The sequence below is a fragment of the Fundulus heteroclitus genome, chromosome 21 (genome assembly GCF_011125445.2).
Source record: "Fundulus heteroclitus isolate FHET01 chromosome 21, MU-UCD_Fhet_4.1, whole genome shotgun sequence".
Classification (NCBI taxonomy): domain Eukaryota; kingdom Metazoa; phylum Chordata; class Actinopteri; order Cyprinodontiformes; family Fundulidae; genus Fundulus; species Fundulus heteroclitus.
This window is the reverse complement of record NC_046381.1, coordinates 4,837,116-4,858,258: the sequence shown is the minus strand read 5'-3', so window position 1 is coordinate 4,858,258 and position 21,143 is coordinate 4,837,116. Positions and strand designations below refer to the sequence as shown.

General features: G+C 38.8%; 2 protein-coding genes across 2 annotated transcripts; one reads left to right on the top strand and one right to left on the bottom strand.

Annotated features, from left to right (window-relative positions):
• Window positions 1-56: 56 nt before the first annotated feature.
• On the bottom strand, window positions 57-11,340 carry LOC105935727 (apolipoprotein D). The gene is made up of 5 exons (XM_012876279.3): window positions 11,197-11,340; window positions 2,362-2,477; window positions 2,159-2,280; window positions 951-1,036; window positions 57-763 (listed from the first exon to the last, which is right to left on the bottom strand). The coding sequence occupies exons 2-5, from the start codon at window positions 2,470-2,472 to the stop codon at window positions 534-536; spliced, it is 549 nt and encodes a 182-aa protein (XP_012731733.2). The 5' UTR covers window positions 2,473-2,477; window positions 11,197-11,340; the 3' UTR covers window positions 57-533.
• A 5,081-nt stretch (window positions 11,341-16,421) lies between these two features.
• otos (otospiralin) lies at window positions 16,422-20,746 on the top strand. Its single transcript, XM_012876280.3, has 4 exons — window positions 16,422-16,531; window positions 16,626-16,689; window positions 17,061-17,084; window positions 20,347-20,746. Exons 2-4 carry the CDS (start codon window positions 16,635-16,637, stop codon window positions 20,532-20,534), a joined length of 267 nt encoding a protein of 88 aa, XP_012731734.1. The 5' UTR covers window positions 16,422-16,531; window positions 16,626-16,634; the 3' UTR covers window positions 20,535-20,746.
• Window positions 20,747-21,143: the final 397 nt, after the last annotated feature.

Below are 21,143 nucleotides of genomic sequence, written 5' to 3'. Positions count from 1 at the left end.
AATGTTGTCTTAGTCCTAAAAAAAAGAAAAAAAAAAGAAAAACCTTGACCAATTCATGAAAAAGCAGAGCAAATTTACCCGATTTATTGCCGAATTTCCAGATTAAGAATAGACAGAATATGTATTTAATGATCATTACAGAAAATATAACTTGTACTGTTAAAGTGCAGTAAACAACCGACCATCAGTTAATGTAGATTTTAATCAAGTATATCTTCAAAGAGTAAAAAATGTACAGTTTGTTGTGCTTCAAAAAAACAATAACAGAGAGAGCTGTGAGCAAACAATAAAATATTGATCTATTGCAGGAAATTTCGTACCTCGCCTCTCGCCTATTGACAGCTGGAGATAGGCACCAGCACCCCTCATGACCACAATAGGGATAGGCGTGTTAGAAAATGGATGGATGGATGGATGAAATTTCTAGCTTAGCTTCATTACCTCTTTGGATATCAATAAACAAACTTTCAAGACAGAAATAGCGTAATATAAATGCTCTAAATCTGAGAAGTCAGGTAGTCTTTGGACAAAGGCTACATGTCATTGCAGTTCTGATCAGTGGCCTTCATCCTGGAGATGTCGATTCCTTCTCTGACCAGCAGCTCTTTGGCGTAGCGCACCGTCTCTGCAGGCGGGTGGCGTGACCGCGACAGGATCCAGGCGTAGTCGACGTGGAACAGGCGGAGGATGTCGGTGCAGGAGTACACCACGGACAGGCTGGTGTAGTCGGTGGTGAGGACCCAGTATGGGCTGTAGGGAGTGACTGTGAGCACAGCCCATATAGGAGGTAGTTAAATGCTGGTTTGAGGACATATAAAACGCACAGCTTCTGGCCTTTTATTCATTATTTACTCATAAAACACCATGGTGTACACAGATGCTAAGTTAAATAACAAATCCCTTAACTTGTTTCCGTCAGACTTGTAATGCTCGTTGCTAAACACACTTACAGTATGAGAAGCTGACTCCCAGTTTGGCCGGCTCCCGCATGTCGGGAACCACAGCTGTCCCTTCTGCTGTGCTCACTTTCTCTTTACTGGGAAACAGAAAAACAGAACGAGTTGTCGGACGCACAAACATTTCATGACTAACACAACTATTCACAGCTCTAAATCAGGAATTTTCTGCCGAGGTTCTGATGTCCGATAATACCCTGTTCGTCTATAGAATGGAAGATTTACTAGCTAACAGCTAAGTGGGGAGAAAACCAGCCTCCTCAAAACTCCCCGGTTGCTATGGGGATTCCCGCCTCTGGAGGGGAGAGGGAGCCCATATTCCCGCTCTTTTTAGCAGACATAGACTGGTGGTAATGCCTAAATAAAACATGAAACTATGACTGACAGATCCTTCTGCGGAGTATCTGTAGCATATCTGGCAGATTTAAGAAACCCCTAAGCTCCGGTTTTAAAGGATAAACTCAGAACTAATATATTATGGGAATAATTCTGTTTGAATGTTAGCACTTTTTCTTCTGCTGTTTTTTATTTATAAAAAAAATGACAAGTGTGGAAGATTCTGAGTGAACGTAGACTAAACTTACACTTCAATCATGTAAAAACCCTGAATGGTATTAAAATGTTAAATCAGTCAGATAAAGTCTGTATTTCCTGGAAGTATTCAGATTTACGCAGAGTGATTTATTTTTTTGCCCTAAGGTTTGGCTAACCTATTTAGCTTTAAAAAATTAATTTTACAACTTTTTGTGACAAATACATTGTAAATACCACGTTCTATACATTAAAAGTCATATCATGTCATTGTTATTGGAGCAGCATTCTGTAATGTATATATATATATATATATATATATATATATATATATATATATATATATATAATTTTTTATTTTTTCACCCAGGCCTGATAGAAACGAAGCAAAATTCAGGACAGAAACAGAATAATGAATAAAAGTGGCTGAATAGTTATATAGGTGCTTTCAATGCTTTCTCATTGACACCCTTAGTATTGTTCTCTGAAAGTCTATGCCAGTATCTGACATCAGATTAATCTCATGTCAATCCTATACTATATGAAACACTCTGTCTTTCTTTTAAAAGAAAATCTAATTCCTTTCTTAGAAATCTTACTTTGTCCAAAGATCTTTACACAGAACGTCCAATTGAATCAGGAGCCAATCAAATAGCTCCAGTGGTACTCACTAGAGCTGGGAGTTCAGCACTCGGATGGTACCATCCTTCCTCAAGGCGTAGTTTGCCTCGATGCACTTTCCTCGTTCAAAGGAAGCAGGAAGTCTCTCTATCTCATACCACTTTCCCAGGTACTGGTGACAGAAATAGCGCCTTACTGCGGGGTTACATACTGTCTACTAGTGCACCCACCATGTTTTCACCACATGCTTTACCTTTTCGACGTTGAAGCCGGGCTGCACTGCCGGGTTGGGACAGGGACCCCAGTGAAAGGTCTGAGCCGAAATCAGAGGCAGCAGCAGGAAGACGAGGTAGACGGCAGACATGGTTCCTGGAGGAGAGGAAAAAAAACAGAAAGATACAAAAGTTTAAATTATTACATGTTTAAAGAAGCTTATCTATAAAGTAAAACGTTGTAAACGTGGTCAAACAGGTCAACAACTTTCTGCAACTGGCACGATTTAAAAGAGTTCACAGATGGGATGCATTATGGGTACTGTAGGCAGCGTGATTGGTGATGTTCTTTACATGATAAATAAATGCCATCCATCCATCTCAGATTTCCTTCTTAATCCTCAGGTAGTGATGCACCGATACCGATACCAGTATCGGACGGGGCCCCGATCCAGCACTAAAATGGTGGTATTGGTATCGGCGAGTACCAACAAATAGGGCACCGATACCATTTTGATGTTTGTATGTCACTTGAATGCAGCCTTCTCTCTCCTGACTAGTATTATACATGTTACATAAGTTCATGAAAGTTGCACTATTTTGGCATTTGAGAGCCAAAACTCAGGGTTTAAAAGAGATTATTCAATTATTAATGTAATTTTTTGTTGCACTACTATTATACATGTTATAATTTCACGAATGTTGCACTATTTTGGCCTTTGAGAGCCAAAAGTTTATTCAACTATTGTCACTCATTCCAGGCAGGCAATACAAAGTTCTACTACCCTAAGTAGCATGCAGTTCTTCATATATACACACACACATCAGTTTCAAACAGATGGTATCGGTATCGGCCAATACTGCACAGCCAGGTATCGGGTATCGGTATAGGGGCCAAAAAAATGGCATCGGCGCAACACTATCCTCAGGACACGGTTGGAACCAGTAATCTGAAATGATCCTATTCAGCCACACCTACATTACTGCAGCCCAAAGTCTCCAGTCCTTCTACATATATCTGTTTTCATGCTGCCATTGTTTGTTAACCAGAAACCAAAGTACTAGAACCCCTTTGTTAAAGATGCCTCTGGAGCAGAAGGAGCACTCTGTTGTTTTCCCATTGAAAAGAGATAACTATAAAAGCGGATGCTTCCTTTAGCATAAAATTCCCAGAAGAGGTGATCAGCTGGGAGAAAAACTGCAAGGATTTTTTTTTCTTTCATATTTCAGTCTAAATATTATTTTCGATTCAATGGGCAGTTGAAGCTGGATATTTACATATTCTAAATGAAATTTAAAAAAAGTTTTCCTGTTTTTAGGTCTGTGTAGAATTACCAAAGTTATTTGTTTTTGCTAAATGCCAGTGTAGCTAGAGAATGGGAAAGCCCACAATGATGATGTCAGCGCAGGAAGCATCTGACCGATTAAACCAAAACATCTAAATTAACTGGACACACACTCCTGTGGAGGTTTTTTTTTAGGGCAACACCACCAACAAATGAGTCCAAATGAAATCAGGGAAGGAACAGGGAGGATTGTGGACCTCCAACTGTCTGATTCATCCTTGGTTACAGTCTCCAGATTAGGGGTGGGCAAAATAATCGCCATGACGATGCATCGCGATTCTAATTTTCACGATCTACTGCATCGATTCTTGACGCCAAGTATTGATTATTAATATAAAAAAATAAAATTAAATAAAATTGCATTAATGGTTGTCGAACAGCAGCCAAAAACAAGTGGAATACAACTTTATTAGTTTAAAGGACCACTGAGGCCATGTAAACGGCACGGATTATCTTTATTTTGTTATTTTAAGTTTTATAAATCCTAAGCACTTTTTGTCAGTGTGTCCACTCCAGTAATAGTAATATTTGTTTTCATGGCAATACCTCCAAAAGTCGTTTCAATAAATACAGCTATGTATGAATTCAGTTTCTTTCAGATATGTATCAATTGAAGACACTATCCAGATCATACACAGCCAGTCAGCCACTGGTAATGGCTATATTTTCTAACAGTGTTCAGTGAAAATATCGCAATGCATCGCGATACATAGCAATAATTCAAGTATCGTGATGCATCGTGATAGAATCGGATCATGGCATGTGAATCATGATTCAAATTGAATCGTGACTTCTTTTTTTCACCCCTACTCCAGATGACTGAAGGTCCCACGTTAAAATGTGCTCAAAACATTGTAAAAAAGGTAGCCCCGTTCATCGGGTTAAGAAGTGGACAGGTTGGGTGTTCTGGCTGGAGGTGATCGTGTTTTGGATTAAAACGTATGCGTCAAGCTAAGAAGCAAAAAAAGCAAAACGCGTTTTACTGATGGAAGCTGAACCTGGAAAGAACTGAATCACAGTTTGCCCCCAAGAGGCAGAGACTTAAATAATAACCATTGATTTTATTTGGAGGAGAATAGGAAGGCTTGCCAGGTGAGAACACCATCCCAGGATGTGGCAGCGTCGTGTTGTGGGGGTCTCTCGCTGAAATAGGTAGTGGTGCACATCACAAAACAGATCCCGTCATGAGAAAAGAACATTATGTGGAAATATTGAAGCAGCATCTGTCAGAGATTATGAGATTACAGGTGCTGGAGCTGCAGACAGACGTTCCAGATGTGGCACACGTAAACAAATGTACAGTTATCTTGGGGCAGCGTGTACATGTGGATAAATCCTGGAGCCCATGCTGTTTCACAGTCTAACAGTGACACGCCTGTAATGCTGCATTATGTTATAATGACGCCAAATGTAATTATGTGATAAAATCAGGCTTCAAAATTTATTAGAGATCATTGAAACCGCATTATTATAATAATCGAGGCAATGTAATAAAGTCCTTGAACGCATTTTGTAATACGTTGTGGTGCATTATGTAATAATATCATTACATTTCCTAGAGCTTATTACAATGAAACACATTATTTAATGACATTTAAAGAGTTTCCGGGCTTATATATGAGGATGTAGCTCTTTATTTTGGAACTCATATTTCTAACAGTATCCTTTTTCTAAGATTGTTTTCAGCTTAATTTTAAAATTCATAAAGTATCATTGTGAGGGCTGACAAGCGTCATGCCTTTAAAGACGTTGCTCTTTCACCAGTGGCTAATGTTAGACAGAGAGTTTGCTTCAGCTTTAGTATTCCTGTCAATAACGACATAATACAGAGGAAAGAAAAAACGTTTGTGGTATGAGGCGGGAAAATGTGTTACGGTTCGATTCAGTCGTAACATTAGCAAAATTGTTTCATGGCTTTCAAATTTGTATTTTCAACAATTTATCTATGATATTCAACTGTAACCTATTGTAATAAAAAAAATTAAACTATATCAAAGTCGTCTTAGTCGGAGTAATGCAAATGCATCCACTCTGAGGGTAAAGACATGAACTTGCCTGCATACGGATGCCAAACAGGGTCAATAAGACTGCTGAACAGCAGGGGGCGCTTCTTTAATAAAGGCAGGTTTTACAGCGCCGTTATGTCTCGTTCACCCTAAACGTTAATTACAATAATTAGAGGTGGTGTCAGAGGCGTGAGCCGCAGCCTCGCCTACAACTCACGTTTCAATAAAGCTGACTTTTAGAGAGATTCTGGGTGTAGTCTGTAAATTGGAATAATTTCTGTGAGTAACAGGGATTGACGCAATAAATCTGAACATTGGAAAATAACGAGAGGTTTAGCATTTACTGAACAAGGTTTCAAATATTTTAATGTGTAGTATCTGGGACAGTTTCATTAATACAAGGGTATTTATTAGGATGAACACAAACAGTGATTTGTGATATTTTATTGCGTATCACCACATAATTACATTATAATTTCATAAAAAAAAGAGCTACGTCCACATTTTGTAATAAGCTTCGCAAAATGGAATGATGTTATTACATAATGCGGCAGAACATATTACAAAATGCGTTAAAGGACTTCATTACATATTGAGGCATTATTACATAATGAGGTGTTACACACGTCTCCCAAAGACGACATGGGAGGGATGCATCACTCCTGCAGGGGCGTGTCCTCATAAGGTGATTTAAACGAGAGTTTCTCTCACTTTAACCCTTTCCTGCATCGTGACTCATATGAGAGTCCAGAACTGAAGCTGTACCATTCCTCTGGCTTGTTTAGATCAAAAGTAAAGTATGTGTATAGCTTCTACATCTGGAGTCTTTTTCTTACTTAAGAAGTCGTTAATAATAGAAGACCACTTCTCCAGGGTAAAGAACTGGAAGGACCGCAGCAGGGAGTGATTAAATCTTTACACATCTCTAAGACACTGGTCAGGAAGTTGGAGCTTGGGGACAAAGGGGCCTCCCAAATGAACAGCGCTCGCCTTATTAACTACAAAGAACTACGTAGAGAACTGCTTTGGGCTGAACGTCACAAAGCTGGATAAGGCGTGGAGGTCGGCAGGAATGGGCCAAATTTACAGCAAATTATTATGTGGAGCTTTTGGAAGTGTAGCAAAAACCCTTTGACTCCCGTCTGTTCTGAATCTGGAGATTTTCTGTAATTCTAAACAACCTGCAGCTGGAAAAGTTCAATAGATGCAAATATCCGGTTAACAGGAAGAGGAGGGTGAATCTGTGAGGAAATCTTCATCACTGTGGTTTGAAACTCCTCCACCATGTTGTTTAATGTCATTTCTCTGCCACCGTATATAAACGTGGAAAGTAGATTTTTTTTAAACTCCGTTTATAAGAAGGGGTGTCATTGTGAAGATTTAAAAAAAGATGATGTTTATCTCTCCAGAAGATTTTTCTTTTCACTGCCAGGCTGTGACAGTCGGGGCCGCCTCACACCACGCCTTTGTCTTTCTGTCTTTTTTGTTCTTTTTTTGAACCAAACAGGCTGCGTCTGTGTTTGTCTTTAGACTACTGCACACATTTCTCCCTCTCTCTTCCTTTAGTGTGGGTCAGCAGTGCAGTAGTTTAATAACGAGGGGAAGGTATAGTCGATCATGTCTGGTCATAAACATCAGCGACTAAAAGCAACACATGTTTAAAATCTTCCGCCAGAGTTAAACAGCACAAAAAATTTATATAAAAAAAACTTAAGGCAAGGCAAGGCAAATTTATTTATATAGCACAATTCAGTACAGTACCAATGCAAAGTGCTTTACATGATTAAAATATAGGAGTAAAAGCAAGTAGGGATAGAATGTAGAACAAAAAAGAACATTAAAAACAGTAAAACACTTTAACTGGAACATTCAAAGGCAATTTTAAACAAATGTGTTTTTAATCTCGATTTAAAGGAACTCAGGCTTTCTGCACTTTTACAGTTTTCTGGAAGTTTGTTCCAGATCAGTGGAGCATAGGAACTAAATGATGCTTCTCCATGTTTAGTTCTGGTTCTGCAGAGTAGGCTGGAGCCAGAAGACCTGAGTGGTCTGGAGGGTTGATACACTGATAACAAGTCTGTGATGTATTTAGGTGCTAAACCATTCAGTGATTTATAGACTAACAGAAGGATTTTAAAGTCTATTCCCTGAGATATAGGGAGCCAGTGTAAGGACTTTAGAACTGGGGTGATGTTCTCTACTTTCTTAGTCTTAGTGAGGACGCAGGCAGCAGCGTTCTGGATCAGCTGCAGCTGTCTGATCCACTTTTTAGGCAGACCTGTGAAAACACCGTTGCAGTAATCAATTCTACTAAAGATTAACACATGGATTAATTTTTTCAGATCCTGCTGAGACATCAGTCCTTTAATCCTGGAAATGTTCTTCAGGTGATAGAAAGCCGACCTTGTAATTGCCTTTAGATGCTTTTGAAGGTTCAGGTCTGAGTCCATCACTACTCCCAGATTTCGGACCTGATCAGTGGTTTCTAGCTGAAGCGACTGAAGCTGTGAGCTAACTTTTGATCTCTCCTCTATTGGTCCAAAGATTATTACTTCAGTTTTGTTTTTATTCAATTGAAGAAAGTTTTGACACATCCAGGCATTGATTTCTTCTAAGCATTTACTCAGTGCCTGAACTGGTCGCCACAAATGCCACAGTTATTGGCTCTGACATAGTCTGTGATGTTAATTTAAATGAAGCATTTTTTATTTATGATTTACTGTTTTGTTTAGGTTAATACGAGGGTCGCCTCTTTTTAAGAATATAATAGGAGGCGACACAGAAGCCAATCTATTTTATCCGTTCTTCAAAATGGGACAAATAAGAGGACAAGCCATTCCAGTACGACAGATGTGTGTTGATCATTTTAAGCCATAAATAGACTACAATAAAATACACTATATTCCCAAGAGTTTTCACTCATCTGCCTTTATACACATATAAGCTCGACTCATATCCATTCTTAAATCCTAGGGACCCTTTGAAGCTATAGCAGCTTTAACACGTTTCAGCATATCTGTGAGGTCAGACAATGATGTTGAGCTAGAAGGCCAGGTTTGCAACACACTGCAAAAACAGAACTAAAAAGAAGTAAAATTTTCTTGTAATTAGTGTATTTGTCATTGATTTGAGCAGGTAAATAAGATGATTTGCCAATGGAATGAGTATTTTGACCCCTTAAATAAGATAATTAGTTATTCTGCCCTCTAAATAAGATGATGAAGATGAGTTACTCCTATTTTATGTACAAAAATCTCATTCCATTGGCAAATCATCTTATATACCTGCTCAAATCAAGGACAAATACACTCATTTCAAGAACGTTTTACTTCTTTTTAGTTAAATTTTTGCAGTGCATCCTCTGCTGGTCAGTCAAGTTCTTCCTTACCAAACATTCACACCCTTGTCTTTATGGGCCTTGCTTTGTGGCCTGATGCGCTGTCACGTAGGAACAATACGAGGCGATGCCCAGACTGTTCCCATAAAAAAAAAACAACGTGTATTCAAGCATTAACGGTTTGTTTTATTGAAACTAATAAGCCGAGCCTGACATCTGTCAAATCAGCCCTACTCCATAATCCTCTTTGTACCAAGGCACGTTCTCCTGGCAACTACCAAGCCCAGTTTCACCCTTTGGATTACCTTACAGGTAGACATGATTGATCGCTCCAAAGAACATGTCTCCTCTACTCTATAATCCAGTCATTTAAACCCATCTGTAACTATAAAGCTTACACTTCTGTCTGCAGATGCAGACTCTGCACAAAGATGGGGACCTCTGTGTAAAGTGCACCTCAACATCAACCCTGACTTTTGATTTTATGTGGCCTGCCTTCATTTCATGACTGAAAGTTTGGCACGAAACCATCAAGCTCCTAAAGCCTAAAGACCAATGTTTGTAGAAGTGGTCTGCATCTCTCTCTCTCTCTGCTGGATTTTTTTACACCACTGAAGTGATTGCAATGCTGAATTCAATGTTTTGGAGAGAGTGGTGGCAATCAACTGCAGCTTTTTTACCTTTATGTACCCAACGTATAGCACGATAATTAAAGCCTGGTTGGAGAAACTTTAGTGAAAATGGGATAAAAGATGAAGGGATTTTGAAGGGAACACGTCCTGCTTTTTGATAAATGATCGAAATCATTCATTTTTTTGTCTATATAAAGTGGAACTGCAATGCTTTGGTCTGAATTTCTCTTTTACCCCTGTTCTGAGGTTCCTCTGAGAGCAACTCTTTTTGGTACTGTCTCTTTAAATGCAACGGAGACACTTCCAGCCCCCCGTGCCCCTCCAAATCCCAGAGCGTTCCACTCCACCCCTTTCGGCCATTTTTGCAGTATTCTAATGAATTGTATGGATTAATAAACCCATAAACAGAACATTTACACTTTTGCACTTGTACTTTCTGCATCCTTCAGCTTGGACTACAAAATTGCGACAGAAAATAAAAATGGCAGATTGGTGAAATTGATAAGCTGGAAGTTTGTGACGTCGTTTCGCAGTTCCGCAGCAAATACTGTAACGTAATTGTTGAAAAATGAGCAATGAAAAACTGAATGGATTGAGAAATATGACCCAAGCAGAATATAAAGATATCTGTGCAGCGCCTGGACAGACTCCATTAAACTTTGCTGCACTCTGAGAGACTCCAAGTACACAACAAAATGTATTTAATGGCTAAAAAGGGGGATTTTCGTATCATAGGTCGGCTTTCAGTCTTTTTAGACGTTGATACCTGGAGCAGATTGTGACACTTAATAAACAAACCCTTGTTGTACTTTCAGTGTGTTCTTAAATACATTAAATTATACATAAGTGATGTTTATATTGAACAGATTTATCCAGTTAATTGGTCTTATGAGAGTTAATATTTATGGAAATTGTTTGTACTGTGATCACAGAACAAATATCCGCGATCGAGTTGTTACCTAACATTAATTTGACCTGCGTCACATTAATTTGGCAGGGAGGTGTAGATCTTACAGGTCACCCAACCCCATAAAACATCTAGATTATTCTGCATTTTTCTGCTACTATAAAGTAAGAAAGAAAGAAAAAACACTCACATACCTGTCATATTTTACATTTAAACACACGTTGATATGATCAGAGCTGTCATGCTTTAAGTGCATTGTTGTGCACGAAGGCTGGCAGAGAGAAAGTAAACCCTCAGCAGGCCGCAGGGAGGTTTGTCCTCCCTTCGTTTGTCTTGTTTGACTCAAACATGAAGCAGCCGCACCTGTTCTTCAGGTTTCAAGGTGCTGCAGATACACCTGCAGCTTGTTGATGTTGTATAACCCCATTAGGAAACACATTATTTAATGACATTTAAAGAGTTCCTGGGCTTATATATGATAAATAATAAATATAGCAGGTATTACAGCAGCAGATCAACTGCAGGAAAACAATATGATGTAACAGAAATGTATCCCAACCAACATACACACACAAAATAAAATAATAAAAGACAAAACCTGTTGACCCTGCTGCAGTTTAAAGCAATGATTGAGAAGCGTCTCCTTACCCGAGTGCTACGGAGCTTTCAGGTGGAGGCTTGGGGCTGTGATTCCAGGCTGATTCTCCGGCTCTCTGGATCAACGCTGACTCCTGTCTGCCTTGTTAAAGAGGCGGTCGGCTAATTGTTATCATGCGCACATTCCCTCTCTGACGGGCTGCTGAGTCAGTGTGGAAACAAACAGTTGGACTCATTCATGTGCCGTAACGTTGTCTGTGTACACACTCCCACACCGTTGTCCCATTTGAATCACTGCACTGAAGTCACCATTAATCACAATGAATAAACACAAAAACAAATCAGGTTAGAATGGAAGATTTTTACTGATAACGTTGCTAAAATATTACAAGGTTTGGGATTTTTTAGACAAAAAAAACCCCTTTCAGAGTAATTGCTATAAATTAGCATTTACAGCTTCTTGTTGGTTTGCAGTACGTTCTGCCAACAAAGACATGTGTTTTGATTCATCCCAAAAAAATCCAAAAAGGTCCAATAGCTGTCCAGAATCATGCTGGAAGCTGATTTTGGTGAGACTTGCTAGAGGAGGAACAGTGGCGCCTCCAAAAATGTTTGATAGGGGTGGCCAGATGGGTCCACTTAAACTCTTGGGGTGGCACTGAAACTAAAAGCCATAATTTCAGGATTTATTCTAAGGTTGTAGTAAAGCTGCCTGTAGAAAACTATCATACAGACTAAAGTAAACAACTACTAATATCTTTTAGTTGATTGTTAGATTTTTTTTTAATGTTACTAATAATCTAAAGTGCATAGACCAATAACAGTACAGTTAATTTTTTGAGTTGAACAATAATTCCTTTTTATGTATAATTATATTAGGAATATGGTGCACAATTATTAATTTATTGAAAAACAATTACTAGGGGAAAGTAGATACTGGCAGACACAAATAAAAGAGCGATAGAAGGTCAGGAAGAGCGGCTGCCTTGCTGGCTGTGCATAATGCGATGAAATGCTAAACTGATGCTACTACAATTTATGATGGCGGGTGGGGGGGGGGGTGCAGGACATGGCACAGGGTGGCTGTGGTGACCCTCTGGTGGTGCCTTTGGGGAGGAATGACCAGAAACGTCACTCTGGGGTAAGAGGAAACGGGTCAGGGACAATCCTGGAACCACCTCGAATAAAGCGAGACACAAACAGGAAACTCCTGGGACAGAGACGTCACTGTCCACCATCAAAACACTGACCTCCACACAGACTGAGAATGAAGCTGCTGTTTTAAAATCGTCCCCGTCAGGTACACGGACGAGAGAAACGCCTCCCACTTTAAAAGTTTTGTTCGACAGTGTGTCTTGTTCTGTGTGTGTATCTGTGTGAACTCTGAGCCGCTGTTTTACCAAAATGTCATTATGGAGTCATAATGAAAGTAAAGATAAAGAGTGGGAGAGCTGATATTTCTTGAACTCCTCCTCCGACCTTGTGCTTGAGCTGAGTTTGGGCGTTTCTGCACAGATTAGTAAAGGAGTCCTGGTTGGCTGGTGGTAGGGTGTTCTTTAAATGTCCAGGACAACTTCTGAGGAAACTCTAACCTGCTATAACATAATAAAATCTACTTTGTCTGACTTGCTTTACAAAATTTACCTCCGTCGCCTTATGGATTCTGAGACGCACATTGAGCTGCTCTTGAAAAATGGCAAGATGAATTCCAAGATAAAGTGAGAGCATGGAGGGGGGAGCGTGATGCTATGGGGCCAATTTAATACCAGTGGATATGGTGACAGGAACAATAAGCTTTCCATATTATATCTAGGATATGTTGGATTGGTTCTATATAACGTAGTCCACTAGTTTACCTTTTCTCAACGTTGTAAGAGAACAGCCAGCATGCACTTTAAAAACACAACTAGAAATAAGTACAATTTACTTGAAATGAGCATATTTGTCCATGATTTGAGCAGGTAAATGAGATTATCTGGCAATGGAAAGAGTCATTTTACCCTTAAAATAAGATAATAAATATACTGCACTTAAAATAAGCTGATGGAGATGATTTCTTCCTATTTTAAGTGCAAAAATCTTATTCCATAGGCAGATTATCTTATTTACCTGCTCAAATAAAGTACAAATACACTTGTTTCAAGAAACTTTTAACTTATTTTTAGTTCTGTTTTTGCAGTGTGAAAATAAGGCATTTTCTGAGCTGCTGTTTGTCCCATTGGTTGTGGGACGTAGAATAAGTCTGTGACGATTTGGGTTTTGTTTTGTTTGTTCTTTGCTTTATTTTGATCAGGTCACACCTCTGTCACCAGCCATTTCAGTTAAGTTCTCAGTCTCCTGCCAGTTATCAGCCAACTCACTTATTTATACCTGCCTCGCTCCTCTGTTCATCGCCAGATCACTACGAGCCTGTTGGTGAGTCTTATCCTGCGTTCTTATTTCTGATTGACCTGTTGATACTGACCCGATTTGCCCCCGGAGTTTGTGAGCTAGCCAGACCCCTGTACAACTGTTTTTCCTGCCTTAATCTGATTGTTTACCTGTGTTGCCTGACCTTAACCTGTTCCTGGACTATCTGAGCTTGCCTGACCCCTGTCTGTTTACCTCGACCACTTCTGTACCAAACCTGGAACCTCTGAGCCCGGATCCTGCTCTGGACTGTTCTGTCCCTCTGTTTACCCGGTTTTTGACTAAGGACTGTTATCAACCACAAGCTCGGTCTTATCATGTTCATATCACTGCCAGCCTGTCATCCCGGTTCCAGCACACAGCGTGTCCACAAATAAACCTTCTTAATCATACTTTCTGCTTGTCTGGTTGAACACTGGGTCCCTCTGTTCCCATCTTGACAAAGTCAAATACTTTGGGAATCCAAAGCCCTCTGCATCTGCTTGCAGCTCCTTTTGCCCTCTCTGAGGAAGTCATCCATTTTGTCATTACATGAACAACTTTCACTAATCAGAAATGGTAATTTTAGTCGGCCATGATGAATGATTGTTGAAATTAAGCAGGTGATCGGTCTCTGATCCATTCTGCTCTCCGACCGGACAACCAGCCCCTCCATCCACACTGTGATTTCTATCTGTTGTGAGCAAGGAGCAACTTTAGGTCCACCTTTGTGGGATTAAGCTTTTAATTACTCAATCATTTCATTTTGTTAAAGGATTCAGGCTAGTTTAACGCTCCTGTATTTGAAATACATTTTAATGCTTTTCCTGTGATCTACTTAACTTTCCTTTTTACCTTATTTTTTTACTTTTATTTAAAAAAATCTAAAAAAACCAGACCTTCTAAATGGGACAACAGCACCCCAGCTGTTTGGTCTGTACCTGCAGTCAGTAGTATGATGAATACTATTAAACCCCTAAAAAGGGTACAAAACTTAATTTAACTAAAGTTTGTCTTTAATATTAATAGCTTGAAATAATTTTTGCCATATGAGGTTAATGCACGCGTCCTCACTAAGACTAAGAAAGTAGAGCACATAACCCCAGTTCTAAAGTCCTTCCACTGGCTCCCTGTATCTCAGAGAATAGACTTTAAAATACTTCTGTTAGTCTATAAATCTCTGAATGGCTTATCACCTAAATACATCACAGACTTGTTATCAGTGTATCAACCCTCCAGACCACTCAGGTCTTTTGGCTCCAGCCTACTCTGCATACCTAGAACCAGAACCAGAACCAGAACTAAACATGGAGAAGCAGCATTTAGTTCCTATGCTCCACTTATCTGGAACAAACTTCCAGAAAATTGTAAAGGTGCGGAAAGCCTGAGTTCCTTTAAATCAAGATTAAAAACACATTTGTTTAGGATTGCCTTCAACTGTTCTAGTTAACTGAATCACCACTTCTTTGTTTTAATTTCTATCTACATTTTATTCCTACTTGCTTTTATTCTGTTTTAATTTGCTATATTTTAATCATGTAAAGCACTTTGCATTGTCCCTGTACTGAATTGTGCTATATAAATAAATTTGCCTTGCCTTGCCTTGCCTAATGAATGCAGATAAGAGTCGGGCTGAAAGCTATTTATATTGTTGTTAATATTATATAGTTAAAGTGTGGCAATGTTGAAATGTTCTAGTTGTTAGAAATCATTGTCATGTGTTATAAATGAACCCATATATATGTTATACATTTTAAAAGGGATTCTGGGTAAACTTCAGAACGACACTATTAATGCATTAAAACAGAAAACGATAAAAGTTAAATTTTTGACCCGATTTTGCCAAGAGCCTCAGCTCTGATCTATAACCATTTCTCTGTCTTATTTAGATCAAAAATGTTAAAGTATAGTTTTTATTTTGAGAGTTGTTCCTTCAAATGAAGTTATTCATTTCTAACAGGGCGGTAGCGTTTACTGTACCTTTGCAGTGGATCGACAAGTCTAACGGTGACAATCAAAGCTGGTGGCTCACATGCAAAAGAGGAGAATCAACCTACCAACCGATCGTTAGTGCTCTGACGGCCACTTATCGCTCCCAGAGGGCTGAGTCTGCCTGCTGGGATGGTTTTTGGCCATTATTGTTGGTTTTATTGTTTTTTTGTGGCAGAGAAAAGCTTTTGATTTGATTATTTTGCCTCATGTGGCGCACGCTGTGGACATCACAGGTCTGCACAGACGTCCTAGTTGTCTGACCTCAGGTGATTGCAATCGATATTTGCAATGGCCTGCAGAATTAGTGCTGTGCAGAAAAGGTTGAATAGTAAAACAGCTGGACTTCTATTCTGAAGCTGAAGGCGTTTCGCTTTCCCATCCTGGAAACTTTCTCAAAATGTTTGGAGTCGTGTGGAGCTCCAGCCTTTATAGACCTGCAGGCAAGGCGTCGTTGGAGCTTAGATTCACATTTAGATTCACCTGGAACTGGTCACCTCAACAATTAGTGCTGTGTGTTTTCAGACCACCTTGAAATAAATCCGCTTGAAGGAAGTCAAAGAGCTAAGGCTTACATCGGTTCTTTGGACATTCTGGACCAAAGCAGACCAAAAAATATGGTATTTTTATAAAATACCATATTTTTCTCTGGTGTTCTGCTAAGTCGGTGTAAAAAGATAAAAAATAAATGTAACTCCTGATCCAACTGTGAGTTGTGTTGAGTTTATTTTCTAACAAATCAAATATTTGACCTGACACCGACTGAATAGTTTTCCATGAGAGCTGCTCTGTAGGCCCGGACCAGGTCATATTTTAGCTATGTTACAGGGGGATGCGATTGGCTGTGTGTGTGTGTGTGTGTGTGTGTGTGTGTGTGTGTGTGTGTGTGTGTGTGTGTGTGTGTGCTGGAGCTGGTCTGCTTCCTGCTCAGCTGTCCCCCCACACTCCACAGCGGACCCGGGGACGAGCTGCAGCGTCGCTTTGCAAACCTTCACAGAACTCTCACCAGGTAAAGATTTGTGCGTTCAGCATAAACTAAACCTTTATTAAGGCCACAAACGGAAACCAGACGAGCATTCATTGTTGTTTTTCTGTTTAATTAGGAGGCCAAGATGAAGCTGTTGTGGATGAGCGCAATCTTCTGCCTTTTTGCCTTCCATCTCAGTGGTGAGTTTCTTCATTTTAATGTAAAGCCTGCATTGATGCTTTGTTGGATTAAAAAAAGGAGCAGAAAAATGTTTTTTTTTTTTGCATCTGAGCTATAGTTATTGATCAAGTTGCGTGTGCGTTGAACCAGATGAATCTGTGGGAGGGTTTTTGGTTAAGAGACAGAGCGGGCTGTGTGAATGTCTGTTCATGGACGTCTGTGTGTGCTCAGGCAGGGGAAAATATTTGCTGAGGAACCAGGTACTCCTGCGGTCCTCAGAGGAAGAAACCCCTTTTAGTGTTGCAGGACTGAATCCCTTCTTTGTTTTTGGAAAACCGGCATATTTGGGAATGTTAACTCTTTATTTTCTCTCTCTCTCCCCTCCTCACAGTGGCCAGAGTCATCCCAGAAGGAGGTACTGTTTCTATTAAACTACACATCTTCCTCCTCGTCTTCTTGCAACCTCCAAATGTCCAGTTCTGTGTTGATTTGGACACGTCTTTTGGGTTTTTAGCTAGAGAAAAACACAACGATCATCCATTTTTTTTTAGTCTTCTGGTAGATGCCACTAGATTTATTTAAAAAATATCCTGGTTCAGCAAGCAGTGAATGAGCTATCCTTACTGTCGTTGTGCAGTTGTACCCATGTGAGTTGCACAGAGATATTCTTGTCTAAAAAAAACAACAACCATTGTACTTCAAAGGAAGCAAAGTATTGGTTAAAGCAGGGGTGTCAAACTCATTTTGGTTGAGGGGCCGCATACAGCTTAATCTGATCTCAAGAGGGCCACACGAGTAAACTCGTTGCAAGATTAAATAGAACTAATAAAAGTGGACTTGTTCATTTTTATATTAAATGAATTTCACTTTTACACAATTATGAATAACCTCAGTGTTTTTAAGAAAATGATGTGCAATTTCAACAATACTTTTACTCAGTTAAACATTTAGTTGTGCATTATGCATAAGAACTGATCACAGTGATTGTACAATGTTGAAAAACATTTATTAACATTTTTTGGAACTTAAAAACACTGTCCTGCATGACAAAATACATCAAACAGATAAAAATTAAGAAATTATTTAAAATCTTCCACATCCGAAGCTCAGTGCTACCATCTGCTGATTAAAACACAGCGCCCCTCGTGGACAATATAGGAACTGCAGATTTTCAATTAAACAAAGTACATGTTTTTTTCAATAATTGTTTTATCATTCTCTTCCTTTTATCTCCTCTTTCTTTCACCTTTTCTTTTTTTCTTCTTGTTCTTCCTTTCCTCTCCTACTTTCCCATTGTAGTGTCCATATCATTTGAGATAATTCCTCGCATGAATTATAATAAAACTATTCACATTCATAAATCAAGCAGAGCACTATGGCAAAAGCAGTACTGCTCCAATTATGAAAGTCAAATCTGATGAGCTCTTTTTGGCATTAAGACAACAATTCTTACTGCCACACTGCCAGACAAGACACTGGATAATACAAAAAAAAAAGAAAAAAAAGATTTATTTATTTATTTTTTTGAATAATGATAATGCATTTAGCCACCGGGCTGGACTAAATTGTTCGGTGGGCCGTATGTTTGACACCCCTGGGTTAGAGTTTAGGCACTATTGTGAAAACTGGCCCTGGGTCAATTAGTGCGTCTCTTCAACACTCTGGACCTGCGACCCGAGGGCAGCAGCTCAAACTCCCGGTGTCCTGTGTGCCATTTTGAGACTGCGAGTTCTGGAGAGGTCCATCAAGGAGGGAAGAGGGGGGCCGATCTGCTGGGCCATGCAGACGAGCCTCAAAAGTCAAAGAAATTACATCATCGTAGAATCACATAAAATATATATATCAACTATTAAGTATCCGTAGTTTTATACATCTGTGTTTTTTACAGTTTGACTTTAAATGTTATTGTCCCAAAGAGACAATAACACTTAGATGATTTTAAAGCGTCCCATCGAAGGAATCATAGCAGAAAAATGAGGCTGTAGATCAGTGAGATACAAAACATCATGTAGATCACCGTTTTTCTCATTCAACCCAGGTTTGGGAATAGTTTTCCCTCAGTGATCAAACTATTTGCTGGATTTAGAGCTTTTTATTTGCATTTTGTGAATTGGTTTTATGGGTGTTTTCTCTTTTTTTCTCTTTAGATTCATTTTAAAAAAGAGAAAGAAATAAAGTAGAATAGGAGCAAAGGCAAATTTGCAACATAGGAATAATTATAATGTATAGTTGTTACCAAAAGCATCATCAGTTGAGTAGGATCGTCTAAAAATGTCCAACATGTGTTTTGAGCTTTTAAAGATTTATTTGAAGTGATTTATTTCTTTTTTTTTTAAGAGTCTAATAACTAAACATTTTAAGGACTAGAATCTGTTGCACAAGTTTGATTTTATTGTCAGCTCTTCGTAAACAGAGCTTAAAAATAATACGGTTATAGGGTCAAATATATCCATAGACCCCTACTAATAAACGCCTGAATGTCCTTTAGAGTGTTGCAGCGTAACCACACGCTTATTTAATTCATCAACAGGCATTCTTGGCTCCTATTCTTAACAAAAATAAATTTTATTGAAGTCGCTTGATTTTCTGGCAAGCAACCGAATTTTAAAACATGAACCACAAATTTTCACTCTGTTTTGTGCAAAACAAAACCACAACAGGGACGTGAACTCTTATGATGTTTGAGTTTCAGCTTATGCCACATTAAAAGTAGCAAAAGCTGCTTAGCAGCATAAATATTTGTTTTACAACATACCGACATGTTCCTAAAATGTTTTATGTTTTGTGTTTTTTCCCACTTAAAGCACAGTCCAAACGCCACACATTTATGTTTGTCATGGTGAGAGCGAAAATAATTTTTCTGAAAGCACCAGTTGGGACAGAACCGAAAATATAATTTAATTGTATAGCAAGATATTGTTCTCTTCCTTAATGTTGTGCAACATTAAGGAAACTGAGTGATGCACATTTAATTTAATTATCTTTTGTGTTATTTTGGTTTATTTTATGTTACATTATTTCAGTTGATAAGAATTCAGTGAATCTGAAGTTTTATTTTATTGATCTAGTCAAATAAACCTGCATGGAATCATGTATTTTATCTTGTTTTATCCTATTTAGTTCAAACTTTTATTTCTCTGGTTTCACAGGTTTTTTTTTTTTCTATTTCTCTTCACTGATTTAGTTCAAATAGGATTCAGGACACAAAAGTACAACGTTTGTAAGATTTAGACAGTAAAACGTCTTATCTGTTTATTTCACAGTGAAAAACAGGGATTATAAATGATTCTAGCAGCCTATCAGAGACTAAACAGTACTTTTATAAATAATTTTCAAATCATAGGGTTGGTGATTATTGCACTTGTTAACAAAAATATATTTTTTTGCACAATGTCACATGAAGAAAACAAAAAAGTGGGGAGGAAATGAGGAAAAGGTTAAGGTTCTGAACCTTGGGTTAATTTTCTATGAAGTGCAACAAAATGTAGATTCTTTACATATTTCTTCACATATTATTTTATTAATATACTTTTAAAACATCCAGTCCTTACAGTTGAAGTAAATTCTTCAAAACTGTGTCTACTGTTATACTGATTTAAATTACCTTAAACCCAGATGACCGCCATAATTTACACTTTTCCTTCAAACCGCCTGTTGTTCTTCTGTGTCTCACTCAGTCCCATATGACGAACCCCCAGCTGTTCCCTACTGGCCCTACTCCACCTCGGACTTCTGGAACTACGTTGAATATTTCAGGTCTATCGGAGCCTACAACCACATCAACGAGATGGCTCGGGCTTTCTACGCCCACCAGGCCCTCGGAGACACCCTGGGATACGAGACCAATGCAGGACATGAACACTGAGGAGCGGAACGGGAATTTTAGGGAAAAGAGATCAAAACATTCTGATGAAAAGAGTGAAGGAAAAAGGGCGTACGGAAACACACACTTTATATCTTGCTTAAGTTCGAAGCATAGCCATAAATATAGATAACAGTGTAGCTGTTGGTAGGATTGCAGAATGTATCCATGTACTGTGTAAGAAATAAATAAGATATTTCGCTTCTAGGCTCTAAGTAAGTGTCTAAGAAATCCATTCATTCATCTTCTTTTTTCCCCTCCATCCATCCAAGATGCTTTGCAATTAGTGGGGTGCATCTTACATGACAGTTTCCATTCAATAAATATTATTCTGTCATGAAAATTTCATCAACAGGATTAATGAAAGTCAAGAAGCTGTGCTTCAAATGTTTATGTTATCTTTATAATCAGAGCAAGGAAGCACAAAGCACTGGCAGAATGAAAACACAGTGTTAATAAAGCAGAGGACATCTCCAACTCCAGCAGTTCTACAAACAGGGCATCAAAACTTTTCAGAGCAAAGGCGAGAAAATGAGTCAGTGGACCCAAAGTCATTCCTTTGCTGTATTTGAATACCTTTGATCAATGGACAAAACAAACAAACAAAACTAT